This window comes from Typopeltis vanoorti, chromosome 9, assembly GCF_054136105.1.
Source record: "Typopeltis vanoorti isolate ZY-2024b chromosome 9, IOZ_Tvanoo_1.0, whole genome shotgun sequence".
NCBI classification, from domain to species: domain Eukaryota; kingdom Metazoa; phylum Arthropoda; class Arachnida; order Uropygi; family Thelyphonidae; genus Typopeltis; species Typopeltis vanoorti.
The window spans coordinates 23,705,543-23,725,877 of record NC_143557.1 but is presented as its reverse complement, the minus strand read 5'-3'; the positions used below and the strand labels follow the sequence as shown (position 1 = coordinate 23,725,877).

The following is a 20,335-nucleotide window of genomic DNA, read 5'->3' as shown; positions in this document are numbered from 1 at the left end:
TAAATTGTTAACTTTAAAACATTTTCAGGTGCCCCAACATTCTGCAGTAGTTTTTAGTGATAGCACAGATCCCATATGTTATTTGCATGAAGATTGTTTATAGAATGTAGCATTTATTGCCAAATGCCACACTTTATAAATGTCGACAAGCCTAGGGGATGATAGCCATGGTGTTGGCTCACATCTTCTGATCCTTCCATTGAGAAAAATCTCTTTTAAAAATTCTTAACACTACAGCTGCAGGGAAAAGACTTATTTTGCACATGCTACTTGCATTACCTTATTCCTGAAATGAGGCAATCAAGACTACTTAACAGTATGTCAAATCAGCCTCAGCATTCATTTCCTTTAAAACAACAATAAATTATCAACAAATGAAAGATTATTTTCAACTTCATAATTAAAATGGTGGCAGAAAGTACCTTGTGTGGTATTCTTCTTCCAGTATTATTTGGTGGACTTCAGTGTATTCTTTGCTAAGAAAACTTTTTGAACTGTTGCTCTAGAAATAATTAGTCCATTGAAGCCTGTCATACTGATTTTCAGGGACTGTTTATAAAGCTTGTTCTACAGACAGTACAGTCTCCACCTGGCCATTTCCTCCCAGAAATGAGTTTTTCATGCTGTAAAACAGCAAACTGGCCATAAGAATGTGTGCTATTAACATACAATATGCTAGCCATATAGCCAGAGTTGCTTCCTACCAAAAATTCAAAACAACCTACCGACCAACTCTAGCCATCCAATTTATGGGTGATCATCGACAGGATACTTTATACACTGCAGGTACTGAGAGAGGAGGGAGCAGATCTTTGGTGGAATGGATAAGGGTAGCAAGTTTCCTTTGTTCCAGTGGAACATCTCTTTTAACCAACCACATACACAACACCTTCTGTTCCAGTGGCTACAGTATTACAGAATTAAAACAATAATCAGTTCCTCCCTCATTTCTCAGCCATCCCTTCAGAAGGATTTCAGAAATGCCATCACCATCCCCACATCCATAGCACATCAGAAAAAATAGCCAGGTCTTTAAAAAAAGTACCTCTACACAGCTTTCAAGCCCCATCGGAAACTTGCAAACCTTATCCGTTCCACCAAAGATCAGCTCCCTCCTCTCTCAGTGCCTGGAGTATATAAAGTGCTGTTGCGACCTTATATCTCTGACATTGATATATCGAGGCAATTTATTTATCTTTATCCTTTCTTATCTCAGTCGCTATATCAAGTTCTATCGCATGTACCTCTTTGTTAAGTAGGTTGCGCCATTGTTATATGATCTTCATTAATATTAATCTTAACCTTATGTCTCGCTTCTCTCATGCCTTTTCTTACATAACTTGACTTTTAAGGGCCACCAAAAGTTACCCGTTCCCTGAATTCTATGAGTTATCCTGGTCACTCAGGCAAATTTATTTTTTATCTGCGCCAGCCTGGGCCTTAAGGTTATAGATAAACTCAGCCTTTAGGGTAATCATAGAATATCAGGTGCTACTAACAAAGTAAATTAAATTCTTAGAAACTTGGGTTCTCTGGATTATTTCAATTTTATTTGTAGTCGTGCCCCACTACTTTCAATTGGGTATTCCCGCACACACATACACATTCTCAGGTTCGATGTTTTATGAAGGGTCAGTCATCATGATCAGAAACACATGTAAGTAATAAATCAATACATTTATTGAACTCAATAAATAATGCCATACAAGTTAAATTGGTTATCAAATCTAATGTTAAACTTCTACCATTCATTCACTCTCTCACTCTTTAAAAAACAATTGTGTATTGACTTCAAAGTATTGGCAAATTCATTAACTCAACATTACATTCATAATTATAGCTCATTTGAATATTAAGGCATTTAAGCACATTTTATAATCTCTCTCGGATTAAATACGACAGAATCTCTATCTAACTGAAGGTCCTTAAAGTTCACTTCAAAACATAGTCATTTACATAGATCTTAATTCTTCACTCTTTCTTTCATTTACAAATTTTAGGTTGCATTCTTTTAACACTGTTAGTCAATTCTCAAAAAAGGCTAGAACAAGTGAGAGTACTTATCTATTCTTTATCGGTTTTCTTCTGCCCTTCCTTCTTTGTTTTGATTCTGGTTGTCTCGATCTTATTGCCACGTGGGTTACACGTACTCACCTGGGCTGGGCGCTCTCTTTCTGCTAAGGTTTTACGTCGATGATCTTCTCATCGCAGCCTGTGGTTAATCTTGCCGAAATCTACTGCGGTGTCATGCCGGATCCTATTGTAAGTCAGCCCTCAAAATTGAGAGCTGAATTGTGAAGAACTCTTGGAGCACACATGAAGAGAAATGCAGGAACAAGAAAAAACGGGGGGGGGGGGGGGGGTCATTTACTTCCGATCACGGAAGTAAATGACCCCCTCGTTTTATTCACTCTCCTAGAACGCCACCTTTCCGAGTTTGAATTTCTCATATCGTCTCACCAATTGGTCTCCGGCTGGGTGACTTTACCGATCAACACATGGGACTTCTTGTTTCTGTGAACGTATGCATCATGATGCCTTCTTAGATGTGATGCTCGCAGGTGCTTGCGGTGCTTTTACAATATTAGGGCAATCTTTGCCCTATGTTGCTGAATAATATGCATTCTTTCATTTACAATATTTCACTAATAATTTCTCTCTTATTTTGCCCCTTTTTCTGACTTACATTCATGCTAGACATTTAGATACATTAATTTAAATTCACAAAATTCACAGTTTATCACACAAGATGTTGTTACAAAAAAAAACATAGTTACACTGCACTAAAAGATAAGTATGCATGTATGTTTTTTGTTAATTGTTAGATTATGGAATGGTGACGTCATGTAAAATTTGAAGTCGCCTATTTCAGATCTAACAGTGCCATGTTCATGCAAGTTGGCATAGTTTGGACAGACAGGTAGATCAGCGACCATCTCTTTATAATTAAAACAAACACACGTATAAACCACAGTGAAAATTATTTAATTGTAAATATTTCATCCTAAGTATCTTAGGACATCATCAGTACAGTATTTAAACAAAAATTAGGAATAACATACAGTTAGGGCACATGATTACAATAGAATCTCATGAAAACGTGCATAACGTGCTAAAGTGGTACAAAAAAAAAAAAAAAAAAACGTTAATTATTTAACACAGTTTTGTATGATAATTTCCCATACTTTAGGAATAGTAAGAACGTCGTTGCGGTTTAGGTTTGGTCTGTGTAGTAGGGCTTCAGAACTTTCTTTGTATAAACGTTCATGTTTAAATAAAGATCTATGTAAAAGTTTAGCCTTTTCCCAATGGATCCTATGGTTTGGATTTTCAATTCCGTGTTGAGAGAGGCCAGATTTCTGCGGTTTAAGAAGGCGAATATGGTCTTGATGTTCCGAGATGCGTTTCTGAACAGACCTACCTGTCTGTCCAAAGTAAGATAATTTGCATGAGCATGGAATCTCATAAACACCAGGTAACATCAAGGGTGAGAATTTGTCCTTAGGAGAAGGTAATAAGTTGTAAATTTGGTTGATAGGTTTGTAAGTAGTGGCAAAATTGTATTTCTTCATAATTGTAGAAAGAAATCTGGCCTCTCTCAACACGGAATTGAAAATCCAAACCATAGGATCCATTGGGAAAAGGCTAAACTTTTACATAGATCTTTATTTAGGCATGAACGTTTATACAAAGAAAGTTCTGAAGCCCTACTACACAGACCAAACCTAAACCGCAACGACGTTCTTACTATTCCTAAAGTATGGGAAATTATCATACAAAACTGTGTTAAATAATTAACATGGTTTTTTTTTTTGTTTTTGTACTACTTTAGCACGTTATGCACGTTTTCATGAGATTCTATTGTAATCATGCGCCCTAACTGTATGTTATTCCTAATTTTTGTTTAAATACTGTACTGATGATGTCCTAAGATACTTAGGGTGAAATATTTACAATTAAATAATTTTCACTGTGGTTTATACGTGTGTTTGTTTTAATTATGATCGCACCACAGGTTTCGTTATTTAAAAAAAAAAAGACCATCTCTTTAGAAGAACACAGTCATACATCTGCAATCACAACTATGGTCAATTTGACCTTTCAAACATTGGATGCAACCCACAGAATCTCCTGGAAGAAAACCACCGTGCATTTTAAATTTACCATAGTAAATTTAAAAAGGAAAGACTGTTTTTAGAATCTGCAGCAGCCTTCAGAAATCAACCTAATTTAAATAAATATGGATGCATAAAACTTCCCAAAATTTGGGAAACAATAATTGTCAGAGGTCCCACTTTATATCCTATGCCATCTACAAATGCCCATAGAGAGTGCATCACCTAGATAGGACTTTAGTCACCCACGTGTTTATTTATTATTGTGTTGCCTATGTGTGTGTGTGTGTGTGTGTTGTTACAAGAGTTATTTGTAATCCCTGAAGATGATTTATTGTATAGAGACCTTTAACATGATGTCCTCCCAGCACTTAAGCCATAACACATGGATTTACATATGTGTAATCACATCATCATCCACCCCAACAGTATGGTATCCTCAAAATACATAATTACCAAGCTAGGGCTATTTGTTCAGAATGATACAGCCCTTGAATCTGAGCTCATTGACCTGACACCTTTTTAGCCTATGGCTGCAACCCATATAAAATAGATAAAATACTGTGTGCATCCCTCCTCCATTCCTCCTGCAACCAACATAGAGGATCACAGCAAAACTATTCCCATTCCATATATTAATAGTATATCGGAAAAGATAGCTATATTTCTCTGGGACCCAAATATGATCGTCATGCTACTTTCAAAACACTCATATAGCTAGTTACCTTTGTCTGTTTTCCTGAAAATCAGCTTCTTCCTCTTGCACATACTGGTTTGTATAAAGTTCCTGGTGCCTGCAGTTTAGCCTACTTTGGACAGACTGGTAGATCAGTTAACATTCACCTTGAAGAATGAAAAATTATATCTATGATTATCTGTATGGCAAGTCAGGACTAGCAGAGCATGTTCTGAATACTTCTTCACATAGAATTAAATGGAAGAAGATATCAGTATTACATTGAAACTATTGGCTTGAGAGACTATTTTTTAAATTAGCATCTGCCGTGAAGCACTCTCCTAGTCTCAACAAATATGGTTGTATTAATTTGCCAAAGAACTGGGAAACAGTCATTCTGAGACCAAATAGCCTGGCTGCTCCAAATTAACTTTATGGTTATCTGGTCCATAGAGGAAGCCATGGTAGGAAATTAGGTATATTTCAGTTACAGTTTGAATTGTTTCTAATGATTTAGCTTAATGCATGTGTGCTTGTCAGTTATAATTTGTGCTGTGAAGATGACAGGTAGAAAACCAGTTGTATATTAGTAAGTTGAATAAATTAATTTATTTTTTCCTCTCTTTGTATTGTTTATACTGTAAAGTGCTATTATATATAATCCACAGCATCTAAGCCTTTCTATACATATAGCTTAACCATTTGTTAATACATTGTTGTTATTCTAATTAGTATGCACTTTATATCTTAATGTGCCTTCAGATATCTTCACATAAGCCAAACATGTTTCTTAGGATTTCATTGTATTATTATTATGTGACACCTCCAAGGAGTCCAGAGACTCATCAGGAGAGCACTCCACCCACACAATAACCATCTACACTATTTAAATTACATATAATGCCATCTACCATGACTAATAATATTTTTTGTCTGTAAATTGAATGTGTACTAAGATTGAATTTGCCTGTGTGCAAGATGAAAAACCTAAGTTTCTAGGAGAAAAAATGATCCTGCCTTCATATGAGATTGGCTAATTCACTTTTCAACATATTTTTGACATGGATATACAGTCATTTTGAATCAGGTTAGGGCGTTGAAGTAAGGCCTCAGCACTCTCTTTGAATAGGCAATCGAATTTATAGCGACATCTGTGTAGAAGGCATGTCTTGGACCAGAGAATGTTGTGGCTTGTCTCTGTCCCATGCTGCGCCAGGATATAACCTGATATATCTTTGTCAAAAATATGGGAAAGTTTAATCTGGATAACACACTAAAAATTTATTATTATTATTTTTTAATTGAGACCTTTAATTCTTATATTAGTCTAATGTTATCTTTAATTGAATTTATAAATTAAGATTGTTATATGAAACTGTGAATTAATACCTATAATTTATTCATCACTCTGATGAAATTTACCTCTTTTAATGCTTAGCAATGTAACATCACCCAGCTCATTCTACTTTTCAATGATCAGTTGTTTGTATTCCACCTTGTAAAAACTGTTCCTATCAAGCCACTGAGGATAGTCTGTTAGTTTCAGGCTAAATATTTGGCAAACATTAAAATATTCTTGTGTTAATGTGTTTATAATTCTTAATTTAATGTCACAAGTGTCTCTCAATAATTTATGCATTTAGAAAATTCGTGGTTTTCACACCCCCCCCCCCCCCCGCCAACATTGTATATTTGAGTCATATTTAAGAATGTTTATTTTATTATTAGGATAAAGACAGTTATAGTAATGATGTAATGCAGCTTGCCAGACCTTTACCTATTGAATATTTGCTAGTGGATGTTCCTGTATCCACTCCAGTAGAACCACAATATACATTTTATACAGATCCTGATATAAAGCCATTTCCAGTTGAAAACAGATTAATTGATGGCCATATACAGGTGAGTTATTTTATATACTTGCCATATATATATTTGTTCAATTGAATAATGGGGAAGTTATTATAGTGTCATTATTGACATCATATTCTTGTACAGAGGGTTGACAACAAAGTTTTTTTTTTTTCCTGAGCTGTTGATGTGATGTTCAATGTTCTCTTCTTTTGATCATAACTTCAAAAATATATTTAAATATGTAGTTATTGTGCATATCATTTCATTTTTATGCGATTTGCAATAATTCTACAAACCTGACGCATCTACTGTGTGATAGAAATACTTGTCTACTTTTTGTTGGCTATGTGAATTATGTTTCTGCTTTCCAACCTAAAAGTCATAGACTCCATTCTCACAATTGTCTGGGTGTTCATTAATGTGTTTAGGTGATAAATGCTTGATGCTGTTATACTTATTGGGCACCAGCAATGCTTAGAAAACACTGTTGCATTTCAATTTTCTAGAGTAGGATTTACAGATTACCTAATCCTTAGCCAATCCACAGTACTAATGTGCTTAGGTTTACTCATACTTCTTTAGTAAGATTATTGTTAAAAATTATAGCTAAAGACATCATATCAGTGAAACATCATTTAGTCTGGCACAAACAGATCTTATTCACCACATATAAAGGAAATGCAACAAAACTTATGGGAAGCTATATGAAAGTATTTAATAAACAGTACTCTTTTAGGCATTCAAGGCACTGTAGCAGTTTATGCTCTTACAGGGTTAGATCAAAAAATCTGACAGTTGAGGGGGGGGGGGGATGCAGAGACCAACGTTTTACAATTCCTATAAAATTTTGAAAATCTAACATTATTTTTTAAAAGCACAAATCTTTTGTACATCAGTGGGAAAATATGTATAATTTTCCCCCAAGTTTGTCAAAAATGCAAAAAGTCTCATTTCAGTAAAAATATTTAAAAAAAAGTTTTTTTTAAAGGACTAAATCTGTAATTTATTCAGAAAATAAATCTGTAATTTGATCATAGTTTATGTTTTGTTTCGTTTTAAGTGGCAAGGATTGCTAGGCTCAATATGCACATGTGACTCAGACTGTAAATAATTTTTTTATGAGTTTCTTCTTCTTCTATTCAAGGATTAGGCATTTGCCTGTTCCAGCTTCACCAGTCTTCCCCCCCCCCCCCCTTTGGTCTATATCCATCAACTTCTTTTGGTACCCAATATCTTTCCATCCTAAATAGATGTTCTTTCCATTTCTCTCTATATCCCATGATCTTTTCATTTATGTTATGAATATCTAGTTCTTTTCAGATGTCTTCATTTCTTATATGGTCCGATTTTGTGCATCCTTTTATTGCTCTTAAAAGTCTTATCTCTTCAGCTTGTATTTTACTTTCATCTTTTTTTTTTATATAACCATCCATGTTCCTGAACCATATAATAGTGGGAGTTACCATTTCTTTGTAAAATTTTAGTTGAGTTTCTCATCTTGTTTTTTTTTTTTATTCAGTATCCTGTTAATTGTTTCACAGATTTTCTGAAATTTCTTTATTTTTTTCATCTATATTTTTATATTTTAGATAAAGATATAGAAACTGTGTCATCTGTTCTATTATTTTTTCTTATAACTATTTTTGGTCTAACATGATTTCGACTTTTAAATGCCATGACTTTTTTCTTTGTGGAATTTTTAAATTGTATTGATTGTTGGCTTTTTTTTGTATAATTTGTAAACTGATTTTTGATGTCGAAAGTTTATTTTTCACTTGGTTAGACTATAATAAATTTAGTGTAATCCTTTATCCAAGTGTGAGCAAACAAAGTTTGCGCCTGAAAATATCTTCAGGACTGGGGTAAAGTAGTACAACACCGGGCAACACGTAGCAAAGGTGGACCAAGCTAACATCACTCCTATCTCAGTATCTCCCATAATGCAAAACACATCTCCTTGCGAATATGTATAATGTTATGCATTAAAGGAAGGGCCACTACCCAGACTAGTTTTGACCTTTAGTGAGGTCTCTTCAGTGGGAGCCAGGCCAAGAAGTGGAGATACCAGGCAGAAGCAATGCCGAGGTCATCTTTACCTATAGGAGTTGCCAAAAGGTGTGCCACCTTTTTATTAAATTACTCTGGATTTAGAGGAAGATGTTGAAAATTTATTTTTCACTTGGTTAGATAAATTTAGTTTAATCCTTTATCCAAGTGCAAGGAGGTGTTTTGCATTATGAGAGATACTGAGATAGGAGTGATGTGAGCTTGGTCCACCTTTTCTACGAGTTGCCCGGTGTTGTATTACCTTACCCGAGTCCTGAAGATATTTTCAGGCGCAAACTTTGTTTGCTCACACTTGGATAAAGGATTAAACTAAATTTATTATGATTTTTGATGGTCATCTTTATGGTCTTGTAATATAATCTGATTAACTGGATAACTTGTTTTATTGTTATTTTCCATAGTTTAATAATCTGATCAATATATATGTTATGGACTAATGATTAATATAGGCATTATTTATATTGCCCAGCCATTATGAATAATGACAAACAAAATCAGGCACTGTAATAAATTTCACGTTTTTTTATCATAATTTATGACATTGACTGGTCAATATGAAAACTGCCATCATCTTGTTAGGCAAACTGATAATAATTGATACCTTTTTTTTGACAATATTAGAAACAGTAGAGGTTGGAGGAAGAGAGATTCTTTGGATTTCTTTTTGTCAGGAGAAACGAAGGGAACTTTGTCCAGGTCTCTTATATTTTTACCAAATCAGCGTATTTTACAATGATAGAAAAAGTGAAAGAGTCAAAAACCAAAGTGACTTGGCCCATGACATATAAACATTATATACAGTACAGTGGTACCTTGTAGTTCGTATTTAATTCGTTCCAGAAACCTGTTCGAAGTCCGAATCAAGATTTTACATAAGAAATAATGGAAAGCAAAATAATCCATTCCCATATCCAAAAAAATTTCAATAATTTTTTTTATTTTATCTATTTTAGGTTTTTTAATGTTAATAACTTAGAAAAAATAAACAAAATAATGTTATATTTATTTTATTAATTTTAATTATTACAACATAAAAATCACAAAGACGAAAATACTGCTCCCATTGTTAAGCGTCTTCTTTCTGCTTCTTAGTTGGAGTTGAGAATGCTGATTCATGTTCTCTTTTTTCTGCAGAGAAGAATCTACCTAATGTTGTTTGGCGCTGACGATTTTCTTTGATATTTTTAAAATAACCCATCACGTTGTCATTGAATAAGTTGATATTCCTGGTCACTACTGTCTTATTAGGGTGCCATTTTTCCACAATAGCTTGTGTTCTAACCCAAACAGAGAATAATTCTCGAAGGTCAGCATTGGAAATGCATCCTTTGGCATCCTTCTCTTCTATAAAAATTTCTTTTCCACTTCTTTCTGTTGTTGATCATGAAGATGTTGAAGTTTTTCTATGCTGAATTCGGTTTTATGATCATCTATTAACTCCTCTACATCCTCATCACTCACCTCTAATCCCATAGCTTTACCCAAAGACACAGTTTCATTTACAACAGACTCTTCTTCACAGCTTACTACCTCACTGACAGAAATACAATCTGGCCAGAGTTTTTCCAAGCAGAAATCATTGTTTTAATAGAAACTTCTTTCCATGCCTTATCAATGATCCTTAAGCAATGAAGAATGTTATAATGCTCTTTCCAAAATTCTTTAAAGAGTCAGTTTAGCATTGGTTATTTCAAAGCACTTTTGAAACATAGCCTTAATGTACAGTTTTTTTGAAGTTTGAAATCACTTCCTGGTCCATGGGTTGTATAATAGAAGTGGTATTGGGTGGCAAAAACTTTATCTTGATGAAACTGAATTCACCAACTAAATCCTCCTCTAAATTTGGGGAATGAGCAGGAGCATTGTCCATCACTAGAAGAGCTTTTAATGGTAGATTTTTTTCAGTAAGATAACTTTTACAGTGGGAGCAAATTCTTGATAAATCCACTCAGTGAAAAACTTTCTGGTAACCCACGCTTTCGTGTTGGCCCTCCACAAACACCGAATTTGCTCTTTATGACATTGTTCTTTTTAAAAACTCGTAGATTTTCGCAATGGTAAACGAGCAAAAGGCTTTATCTTACAGTCTCCACTTGCATTACCACAAAGCAGCAAAGTAATTTTATCTTTCATAGGTTTATATCTCGATGCTGTCTTTTCTTCTTTTGTGATATAGGTCCTTTTGGGCATTTTTTTTCAAAAAAAGACCCGTTTCATTGCAATTAAAAACCTGTTGAGATACAAATCCCTCACTATCCACGTACTCCTTAAAGGTTTTTACAAATTTGATTGCTTCTACATCGGCACTCACAGCCTCTCCGTGCATGACAACACTATGGATCCCAGTTCATTTTTTGAATTTATCGAACCAGCCTCTACTTCCTTTAAACTCCCCATTTTCAGTACTGGTCTCAGGTGTGCATTTCTTAAGTTCACTATGCAGATGTTTGGCTTTCTCACAAATAATTCTCTCAGTAATAACATCACCACTTAATCGCTTCTCGTTTATCCACACTAAAAGGAGTTTTTCCATCTCTTCAATAACATATGATCTCCTGGAGGTCAATATTGTCGCACCTTTAGCCACATTTGCTGCTTTTATTGCTTCCTTATTCTTAAGAATGCTACTTATCATTGACTTTGACATTTTAAACATCGTCGCCAGATCCGTCAAACATGTATCGCTTTCATGATAATTTCTTTTTTCATCTCGATTGTCGATACTACAATTTTTCTTTTAGGTTTTTGTTCTTTCTACATTCTTGGATGCCATGTGCAATAAAATAAATGCCAAAAACAGTTAAAAATTCTCTACACAAACGTATCGCTCAATGACTAGGCTGTGTAAAGTAAGAGACAATGCACAGCAGACTGAGACAGACACACACACACACACACACTGCGTAGGCACGGGGAAGTGAGTGAAGGAAATTAGTGGGGGAGAAGCATGCCCAATTGCGTGCTAAAACTGTCTAATGCTATATAACTCTGAGTTCCTGGACTATAGTTCGAACTTAGAAATGCCATTCAAACTGCAAATCAAATTTTTTGCATTCTCAAGCATTTGAACTCTGGAATGTTCAAAGTTAAAAGCGTTTGAACTACTAGACACCACTGTATTCTAATATGCATATGGCAATTTGATTAAATATTACTTTCACACTGAAGAAATATTTTAGATATTACACAATGCCCATATCGCTATTGGCCATGGCAGCAGAAACTGCATGGAAAAATAATTAAGTAAGAAATATAAAAATATTATAAGGGAGACGATCATAATTAAGGTTGGGAGTGTTTTTTTTTTTTTTAATCAAATTGCCCAAAGGGAATGTAATGTTATTTGTAATGTCTGATCAGTTTCATAAATTAATCAATATTTATCAGGCTGAGCAACCATTTTGGTCATCATTTATAATGACCTATTAGTCCTTAGCCAGTAACATATATTGAACAGAGTTGAAGATAAGCTACATCCCTGTCTGACATCCTGATTTATTTCAATCTTTTCTGTTAATTTATTACCTAACTGTAACTGTATTTTTATTATTATTATTCAGGCCTCCATCAAGGGCTCACTTTAGTGAGTACGGGCATGGCAAACCCGAGGTACCTGATGCTGGACCATGCCTTACTTTATGTAATATATATATCTGTTATATTATTCTGTAGACTGGTCCCTCCTCTTCTTTCTTTGCTTCTTTCTCCTCTCCTTGCTCCTTCCCCCTTGATGCTATTAGAGTATTCGAGGGCTAGGGGTGAGTCTTTCCTATCTTGCTAAGTCATTTCGTCTTATGCAACCACCGAAGGAGGCAAGCTAGCCTCAGTAGGTGCCGGTCTCAAGCCCAGATAAATGTGAGGGTTGATGTCAGGAAGGGCATCCGGTTGGAAAACTTCATTGCCAACTCAAACTACGATTATGAGTCGAAGAGAAAATGATATAAGGGTTAGGGCATACCCCTTAAGCGACACGCAGCCACATCACCCTACAGCTGCGAGAAGTGGACGAGGGCTACCGCATCAAGGGCAGGTGCGGTTAAAGAAGCGAGCCCAGCAGGTGGAGAGGATGTTGCGAGTGGGAACACTGAATGTTGGAAGCATGACTGGAAGGGGAAGAGAGGTGGCAGACATGATGAGGAAGAGGAAGTTGGACATTTTATGTATGCAGGAGACAAGGTGGAAAGGGGGAATGGCAAAGGAACTGGGAGATTGATATAAATTGTCGGAGGAGACTTGAACAGGCACATAGGTAGACAGAATAGAGACTGTGAAAAGGTGCATGGTGGCCACGGAGTGGGAATAATGAACCAGGAAGGAGAGAGGGTTGTGGACTTTGCAATAGCGTTTGACCTGGCAATTGTGAACTCGTTTTTCTTCAAGAGGGAAGAACATTTGATAACATTTAGGAGTGGTAACAACAGCACACAAATTGACTACATTTTGACTAGAAGAAAACATCTTAAGGTTGTGACAAATTATAAAGTAATTCCAACAGATCAAGTAGCACAACAACACCGACTGCTGTGCACAGACTTTAAAATAAGATCGAAAATAAGAACTTCTGGTTGTCATGGGATGAAGACAATTAAGTGGTTTTGCTTAAAAGAGGAGAGTGTGAGGAATCGTTTTAGGGAGAGAGTGTTAGAGAGGATTTTGGATGGACTGGAAACTGTACAAGATTGGTGGAAACATAATTCAAAAGTAATCCTGAGCTGTGCAATCGAGGTGCTTGGTGAGACATCTGGAAAGATTAGAGTGCAGAAGGAGGGTTGGTGGTGGAATAATGATGTACAAGTGGCAGTGACAGCTAAGAGGAAGGCAAAGCAGAAGTGGGATGAGTCAAGAGTGGAAGAGGACAGAGAGGTGTACAAAGAGAGAAAGTAAGAAGCCAAGAGAGTTGTGGCACAGGCAAAGGCCATGGCATATCAAGATCTGTATGATCAATTAGAAACAAAGGAAGGACAGAGAAAAATTTACCAACTAGCGAAATGTAGAAATAAAGCAGCAAAGGACATCTTACATGTGAGGCAGATTAAAGATGCTGAAGGAAGAGTATTATGGAGGGATGTGGACATAAGAAACAGATGGAAAATATACTTTGAGGGACTTTTGAATGAGGAAAATTCAAGGACTCACAGAGGAGATGGGAAGCCTTCTGAGGGGATGGTGCAGAACATCAGTAGAATGGAAGTGATGGAGGCCATGAAGAGGATGAGGAATGGAAAAGCGGTGGGCCCCGACAGAATTCCAGTGGAGGCATGGAAGGCACTGGGGGAAGAGGGAATTGACCTGCTGTGGGACCTGTTCATGAAAGTTTGCCAACAGGAAAATATACCCGAGGAATGGAGGGAGAGTACTCTTGTTCCCATCTACAAGGGTAAAGGGGATGCACAAGACTGTAAAAATTACAGAGGAATAAAGTTGATGTCCCACACAATGAAGATCCTAGAAAGGGTTCTTAATGGTAGATTAAGGAAGGAGGTGGAGATTACAAAGGAACAATTTGGCTTCGTGCCTGGTGGATCAACAACAGATGCTATCTTTGGGTTACGGCAGATGATGGAAAAGTATCGAGAAAACCAAACGGAGCTACATCTGGCATTTATTGATCTGGAGAAAACATACCATAGAGTGCCAAGGCAAGAAGTCTGGAGGTTCTGAGGGAGAAGAAGGTTCCAGAGAAATATGTCAGGTTGGTGCGGGAAATGTACAGAAATGTGAAGACAAGTGTTCAGACCTGTTTAGGACACACAGAAAGTTTTCAAGTAACAGTTGGCTTGCATCAAGGGTCAGCATTAAGTCCGTTTCTGTTTAATATTGTGATGGAGGTGGTAACAGAGGAGGTGCCTTGGACAATGTTGTATGCAGATGACATCTTGCTGTGTATAGATTCAAGAGAAGAAGTGAGAACTAAACTGGAAAGATGGAGAAAAGTATTGGAAGAGAGAGGTATAAGACTGAGCAGAAGTGCGACAGAGTATATGTGTTGCGCAGTGGGCGGCGGCAGCCAGGAGACAGATCTGGAGCTGGAAGGAAATGTCATCTGGAAGGTAAGAGACTTTAGATACTTAGGTTCAACAGTGGAAGAAGATGGAGAAGCTGAGAAGGAAGTGTGATGCAGGATACAAGCGGGTTGGAGGAACTGGAGGAAGATGGCTGGAGTGTTATGCGATAAGAGGGTGCCGATCAATCTGAAAGGCAAAATTTATAGGACAGTAGTGAGGCCAGCTATGACATATTCTATAGAAACTGTGACCCTGAGGAAAAATAACATCAGCAGGATGGAAGTAGCAGAGATGAGAATGCTTAGGTGGATGTGCGATGTGACCAGAAAGGATCGTCTGAGAAATGACTATGTCAGGGGAACAGTGAAAGTTACGAGCTTAGGAGCAAAAATACAGGAGTCAAGGTTGAGACGGTTTGGTCATGTGATGAGGAGGGAGGACGAATATGTGGGAAGAAGGGTCATGCAGATGGATGTGCAAGGAAGGCGGAAGCGTGGGCGGCCAAAGAAGAGATGGAGGGAGCTAGTTGAAGAGGACTTGAAGATGAAGAACTTGGATGTGGTGACAGCCCAAGACAGGAAGGTGTGGAGGAGACTCATTACAAACAGTGACCCCACTTAAGTGGGAGAAGCTGCAGAAGAAGAAGAAGAAGATTCAGGCCTCCATGGAGTCAAAAGACTCATCGCGGGAGGTCCTGCCTAGGAAACACAAAGAATATCAAGACTCATCGTCAGATGTACCTCTTAGGAAACACAAAGTCTATCATACCACTCCTTAAACTCATTGACTGTTCTCACTCTCACCACTCTATCAGGCAATGCATTCCATGATTCAACCAACCCCTCCATGCAAAGAAACCACTCCTCACCCTCTTGCTCACAGTTTCCTTTCATAACTTCCAGGGATGGTCCCTTGTCATCACTCCTTCATGCTGTTCAACGAAGCGAACAAACTCCCCAGTGTCAACCCTGTAACCACCTCTCAGCAGCTTAAAAGTCTCAATCATATCACCTCTCCTTCTTCTATCCATCAAACTCTGCAGTCCACATTCCCTCAGCCGATCCTCATAACTAACATGGTACAGTCCTGAAACCATCTTTGCTATCTGCCTTTGTACCCTTTCCACAGTTAATTTATCCCCTTCAAATCCTGGGGACCAAATCTGTAAAATAGTCTAAATGTAGTCCGATCAGTGTCTTATACAATGGAATGATACAACAGAACAGCAGAGATAAAAGAGTTATCTCTGCTGGTCAGTGTCCTTCTCATTATTGCATCAATCCTCTGTGTTACCTTCACCACTTTTGCAATATGTCCCATAAATTTCATGTTTCTTTCAATCATCAACCCCAAATCTCTTGTCTCCCCTATTTCCTCCAGTATAACTCCTCCCATAGAGTATGCAGTGTCCCATCGATGTTTCCCAAACCTCAAGACTTTACCTTTTGCTGCATTAAACTGGCACACCCATTCATTTACCCATCTGTGTTGCTTATTCAAATCCTCTTGCAGGGCTACCACATCTGCACTATTACAAATAACCCTTCCCAGCTTCACATCCGCAAACAACTGACTATTCCCTTGCAATCCACTGACAATGTCATCGATATAAAGGTTAAACAGTATAGGTCCCAGTACTGAGCCCTTTGGGACCCCACTTGTAACCCTCTGCCTCCTTGAAACTGCCCTACCATACACAACTCTCTGAAAATTATTATTATTATGTGACACCTCCAGGGAGTCCAAATACTCATCGAGGGAGATTGTGCTAACAGCATCGAATGGTAGTTCCCATTCCAACTACTAACCGTGTGCTCAAACTTGCTTAACTTTTTTCGTGAGCCATTAGTAGCAGAGGCCCTGCCAATTGACCAACCTTTGCTGCCGAACTTTAAACTTTATGTGCTATTGCTTGTACCAAATGTTATAGACAGGTTTTTTCATCCTTGTTTTTTTTTAATTATATTCCATATCTTCTGTTTTGTTCTTCTGAGATTAGAAAACATGTATTCTTTGCTAGGTTGGCAGGAAAAAGAATAAAAGGAAAACTAACATGTAGGTGAATTGGTTTAAATTGAATTAAATTAAATTCTCGTCTTTTTTCAATACAGTAATTTGTTTTAGCACGTAAATGTTGTCTATACACGATCTTCCATGTCTGAAGTCATTTTGTTCTTTTGAGAGTAGATTGTTTGCAGTATTTCCAAGTCTTTTATTCAGGATTTTACTGTAAATTTTGCAACCTGTATTTAATAAACTTACTCCTCTGTAATTTCCACAAAATTACCTTTTAACCAGTCTGATGAAACTTCACATTCCTCCAACAGTTATTTAATAATTTTAAGAATCTGTGATGTAAATATTCTCTACCATATTTCGAGAGCTCTGTATTTATGCTATCTAATCCAGTTAATTTTCTGTTTTTTGATACCGTTAGTACTTCTTGTAGTAGTTCTAATTTTATTGGTTCTATATCAGTACTAAATTCTTCAATATTATTTTCTGTTATTAAATTTAGGTCATACCATAAATTCTGATAATGTTCTATCCATTGTTTCGCTTGTATTATGCTGTGTCTCTTTCTTCGTTGTTTAATTTCTTTAATATTTTGTAGGTTATATAATGTCTTCCATGTATGTCTTCTTCTATTTTATTAATAAATCTGTCCCAAAAATCTTGGTGAGCTTTTTTGCACTATGGTTGTATCACTATTTTTGCTGTTTCCTTTGTATGTTTTGAAGGAGTGATTTAGGTATGCCATTTGTTTTTCTTTTATTGCATTTTCTATGCCTGTGTTCCAGATTTTTAATGTTTTTCTTTTATTTTATTTTATTTTCCTTCCCAAGTACTTCAGAGGTTGCTTTATGGATGATCTTTATTAAAATTTTTCATTCTTCTTCTTGTATATCTTCACCAATTTGGGCTTTTCTTGTTTTTTCTTATTTACTTCCCTTCTCCATTTTGCTAGTATTTCTATTTTAGAGACTACTAAGTATTGATCTGAAAAGATTTCACTTCTGCTGTAAACATGTACATCTCTCACTTGTGGAGCCAGTTTCTGATTAGTAATGATATAATCAATTATACATCTTGTTCCTCTGTCATTTGAAGTATGTTTTTTTACATTCTTTCTTTAAAAAAAATATTGGTTATTTTAAATTTATTGATAGTACAGAAGTCTAATAGTTCTTGACCATGGTTATGAATAACAATGCAAATTCCTCCATATTTTCTGAGGGTTGTTTGAAAAGTTTGGTAAAAAATAAGTTAAACACATTTTTTTTGGAAAAAAACACCTTTATTGCTGAACATAGTCTCCATCAAGGTCTACACATTTGGTCCAGCAAGTTTCCAATTTTTTCATCCCATCTAAAAAATAGGATTTGTCAAATTGTGCAAAATAGTCATTGACTGTCTTGATGACATCCTCGTTCTAAGAAAATTTTTTGCCACCGAGCCAAATTTTTAAGTTTGGGAACAAGGAGAAGTCACACGGGACCAAGTTTGGTGAATACGGTGGATGTGGAACCAATTTGAACCTTAATTTGATTCGTGCAATTTTGCCATTGCGACAGCCGGTGTGTGGAATGGTGCATTATCTTGATGAAAGAGCACTTTTTTTGTGCACCAATCTTGGCTGCTTTTTCCTCAGTTCTTCTTTTAAACGGTTCAACAATGATGCATTATAGACTCCTGTTATTGTTCCAAATAGTCTATCATGATAATTCCTTGGGAATCCCAAAAGGCAGTGGCCATCACCTTCCCAGCTGACAAAACGGTCTTCACTTTTTTTTGGTGCATTTTCACCAGGCATTGTCCACTGTTTTGACTGCTTCTTGGACTCAGGTGTGTAGTTGTGGATCCAAGTTTCGTCTACAAAAATCAATGCAAAAAAATCCTGCAAATGGCTGTTAAACATTGTTCAACACTGTGTTGAAATGTCTTTTTGCATGCGTTTCTGATCGACAGTCAACATTTGCAGCCCATCGCGCACACAGCTTTTTTATGTGCAATTTTTCGTGCACGATATTATACACCCGTTCAATTGAGATGCCTACAATCTCAGCATTCTCAGGCACTTTCACTTGGTGGCCTTTCATACCAATACTATAAATTTTGTCAATCGTTTCCTTCGTAGTGACCTCAGTTGGGCATCCGGAGTGCACTTCATCTTCGATGGACTTAGAACCACATTTAAACTCATTTATCCAAAAATAGTCTTTAATGTCGGTGTAGATTCCCCATGAACTGCATCTAACTCTGCTTTAATCTGCACGGCCGTCCACTTCTTCAAATAAAAGTGTTTTATCACTGCACGAAACTCGTTTTTCTCCATTTTTATGAAAAATGCAAACACAGTCATTTTAAATGTTTGCCAAACAAGAACTACGCATCACATGTGGCTAAAATTTTGCCAGGGATCATGAAAAAGATGATATGTGCCGACACTAGTATGAATGAATGAATTGTGTCACCGTCTATTGGAAATCTACCAAACTTTTCAAACAACCCTCATAGGATTGGATTATTTTCAATGCTAGCATTAAGAACTCCTGTTATTAATATATAGTCATTTTTATTACATTTATTTAACTGATTTTATAGTTCCTCATAAACTGTTCAGAATCCTCTTTGCTATCTTCTTCAGGAGGATATACTCCTATGATATTTAAGTAGCTTCTGTTTGTCTTTAATTTAATTGTTATAATCCAATCATTTACAAAATTTTACTTTTGTATTCTATTTTGCCATTTATTATCAATTAAAATGGCCACCACTAGAAGCTCTGATATGTTGGTCCACTCCACTATTTCATGTTCAACATATAATTTTTGATTCTTTTTTTGTTTTACTCCTCTTCCCTCCTTGATCCTGTCCTGCTTACACATACGCAGAATTCACAATACATTAAAGTGAATTGTTAATAGTATATCATATTGAAAGTGAGGATATTACGAATGAACTTGCCATTGTTAGCTTTCAGGAATGTGTTACCAGAGCTAATTTCATATGATATGGTCACTTAAACAGAATGGGAGAGGAAAGATTAGAAAACAGGTATTCTTTGCCAGGTTGGCAGGAAAGAGGCCAAGAGGAAAACCAAGATGTAGGTGAGTTGGTATAGTAAAAAGTGCCTTAGAAGACAGAAATATAAGATCTGAAAATATTGGAATGTTGACGGGTATCAGACTAATTTGGAGGAAAATTGTCTGTAGAAAGTTAGTAGGGATGTAACTTTTTCATATGGTACTATCATAATATCCTGTATATCCCCTCCTCCCAAGAGTACATACCAGGAATTTGATGATGATGATCAGTTTGTGAGTGGGAATCACGTTAAAAAAAAAAAAAGATGGACTTGTTCATGGAGAAGTCACTATCCTCACAGGCAACCATACCCTCTTTTCACTGTTTCCAATTTAATGCTACTCTAGAATCTGTAACATCTGCCTTTCATTGAGATTTCTAGTATTTTTCATATATTTACTACCAGTTTCTGGTTTAACTGAGACTGACTTTGATAATCTTTATATTATAACTGTCTCACACCATACTTGTGGTGTGACTTTAATGGACACATGCTCTGTAGAGTAGTGCAAACATGAATACAATGTAGC

General features: G+C 36.4%; 1 protein-coding gene across 1 annotated transcript in view; it reads left to right on the top strand.

Moving 5' to 3' along the window:
• The window catches only part of Npl4 (nuclear protein localization 4), a 199,304-nt gene that overhangs the window by 103,436 nt on the left and 75,533 nt on the right, over nucleotides 1-20,335 (top strand). The window contains exon 3 of the mRNA XM_090397693.1: nucleotides 6,520-6,693. Within this exon, the coding sequence (XP_090253819.1) occupies nucleotides 6,520-6,693 (174 nt within the window). The remainder of the gene's footprint in view (nucleotides 1-6,519; nucleotides 6,694-20,335) is intronic.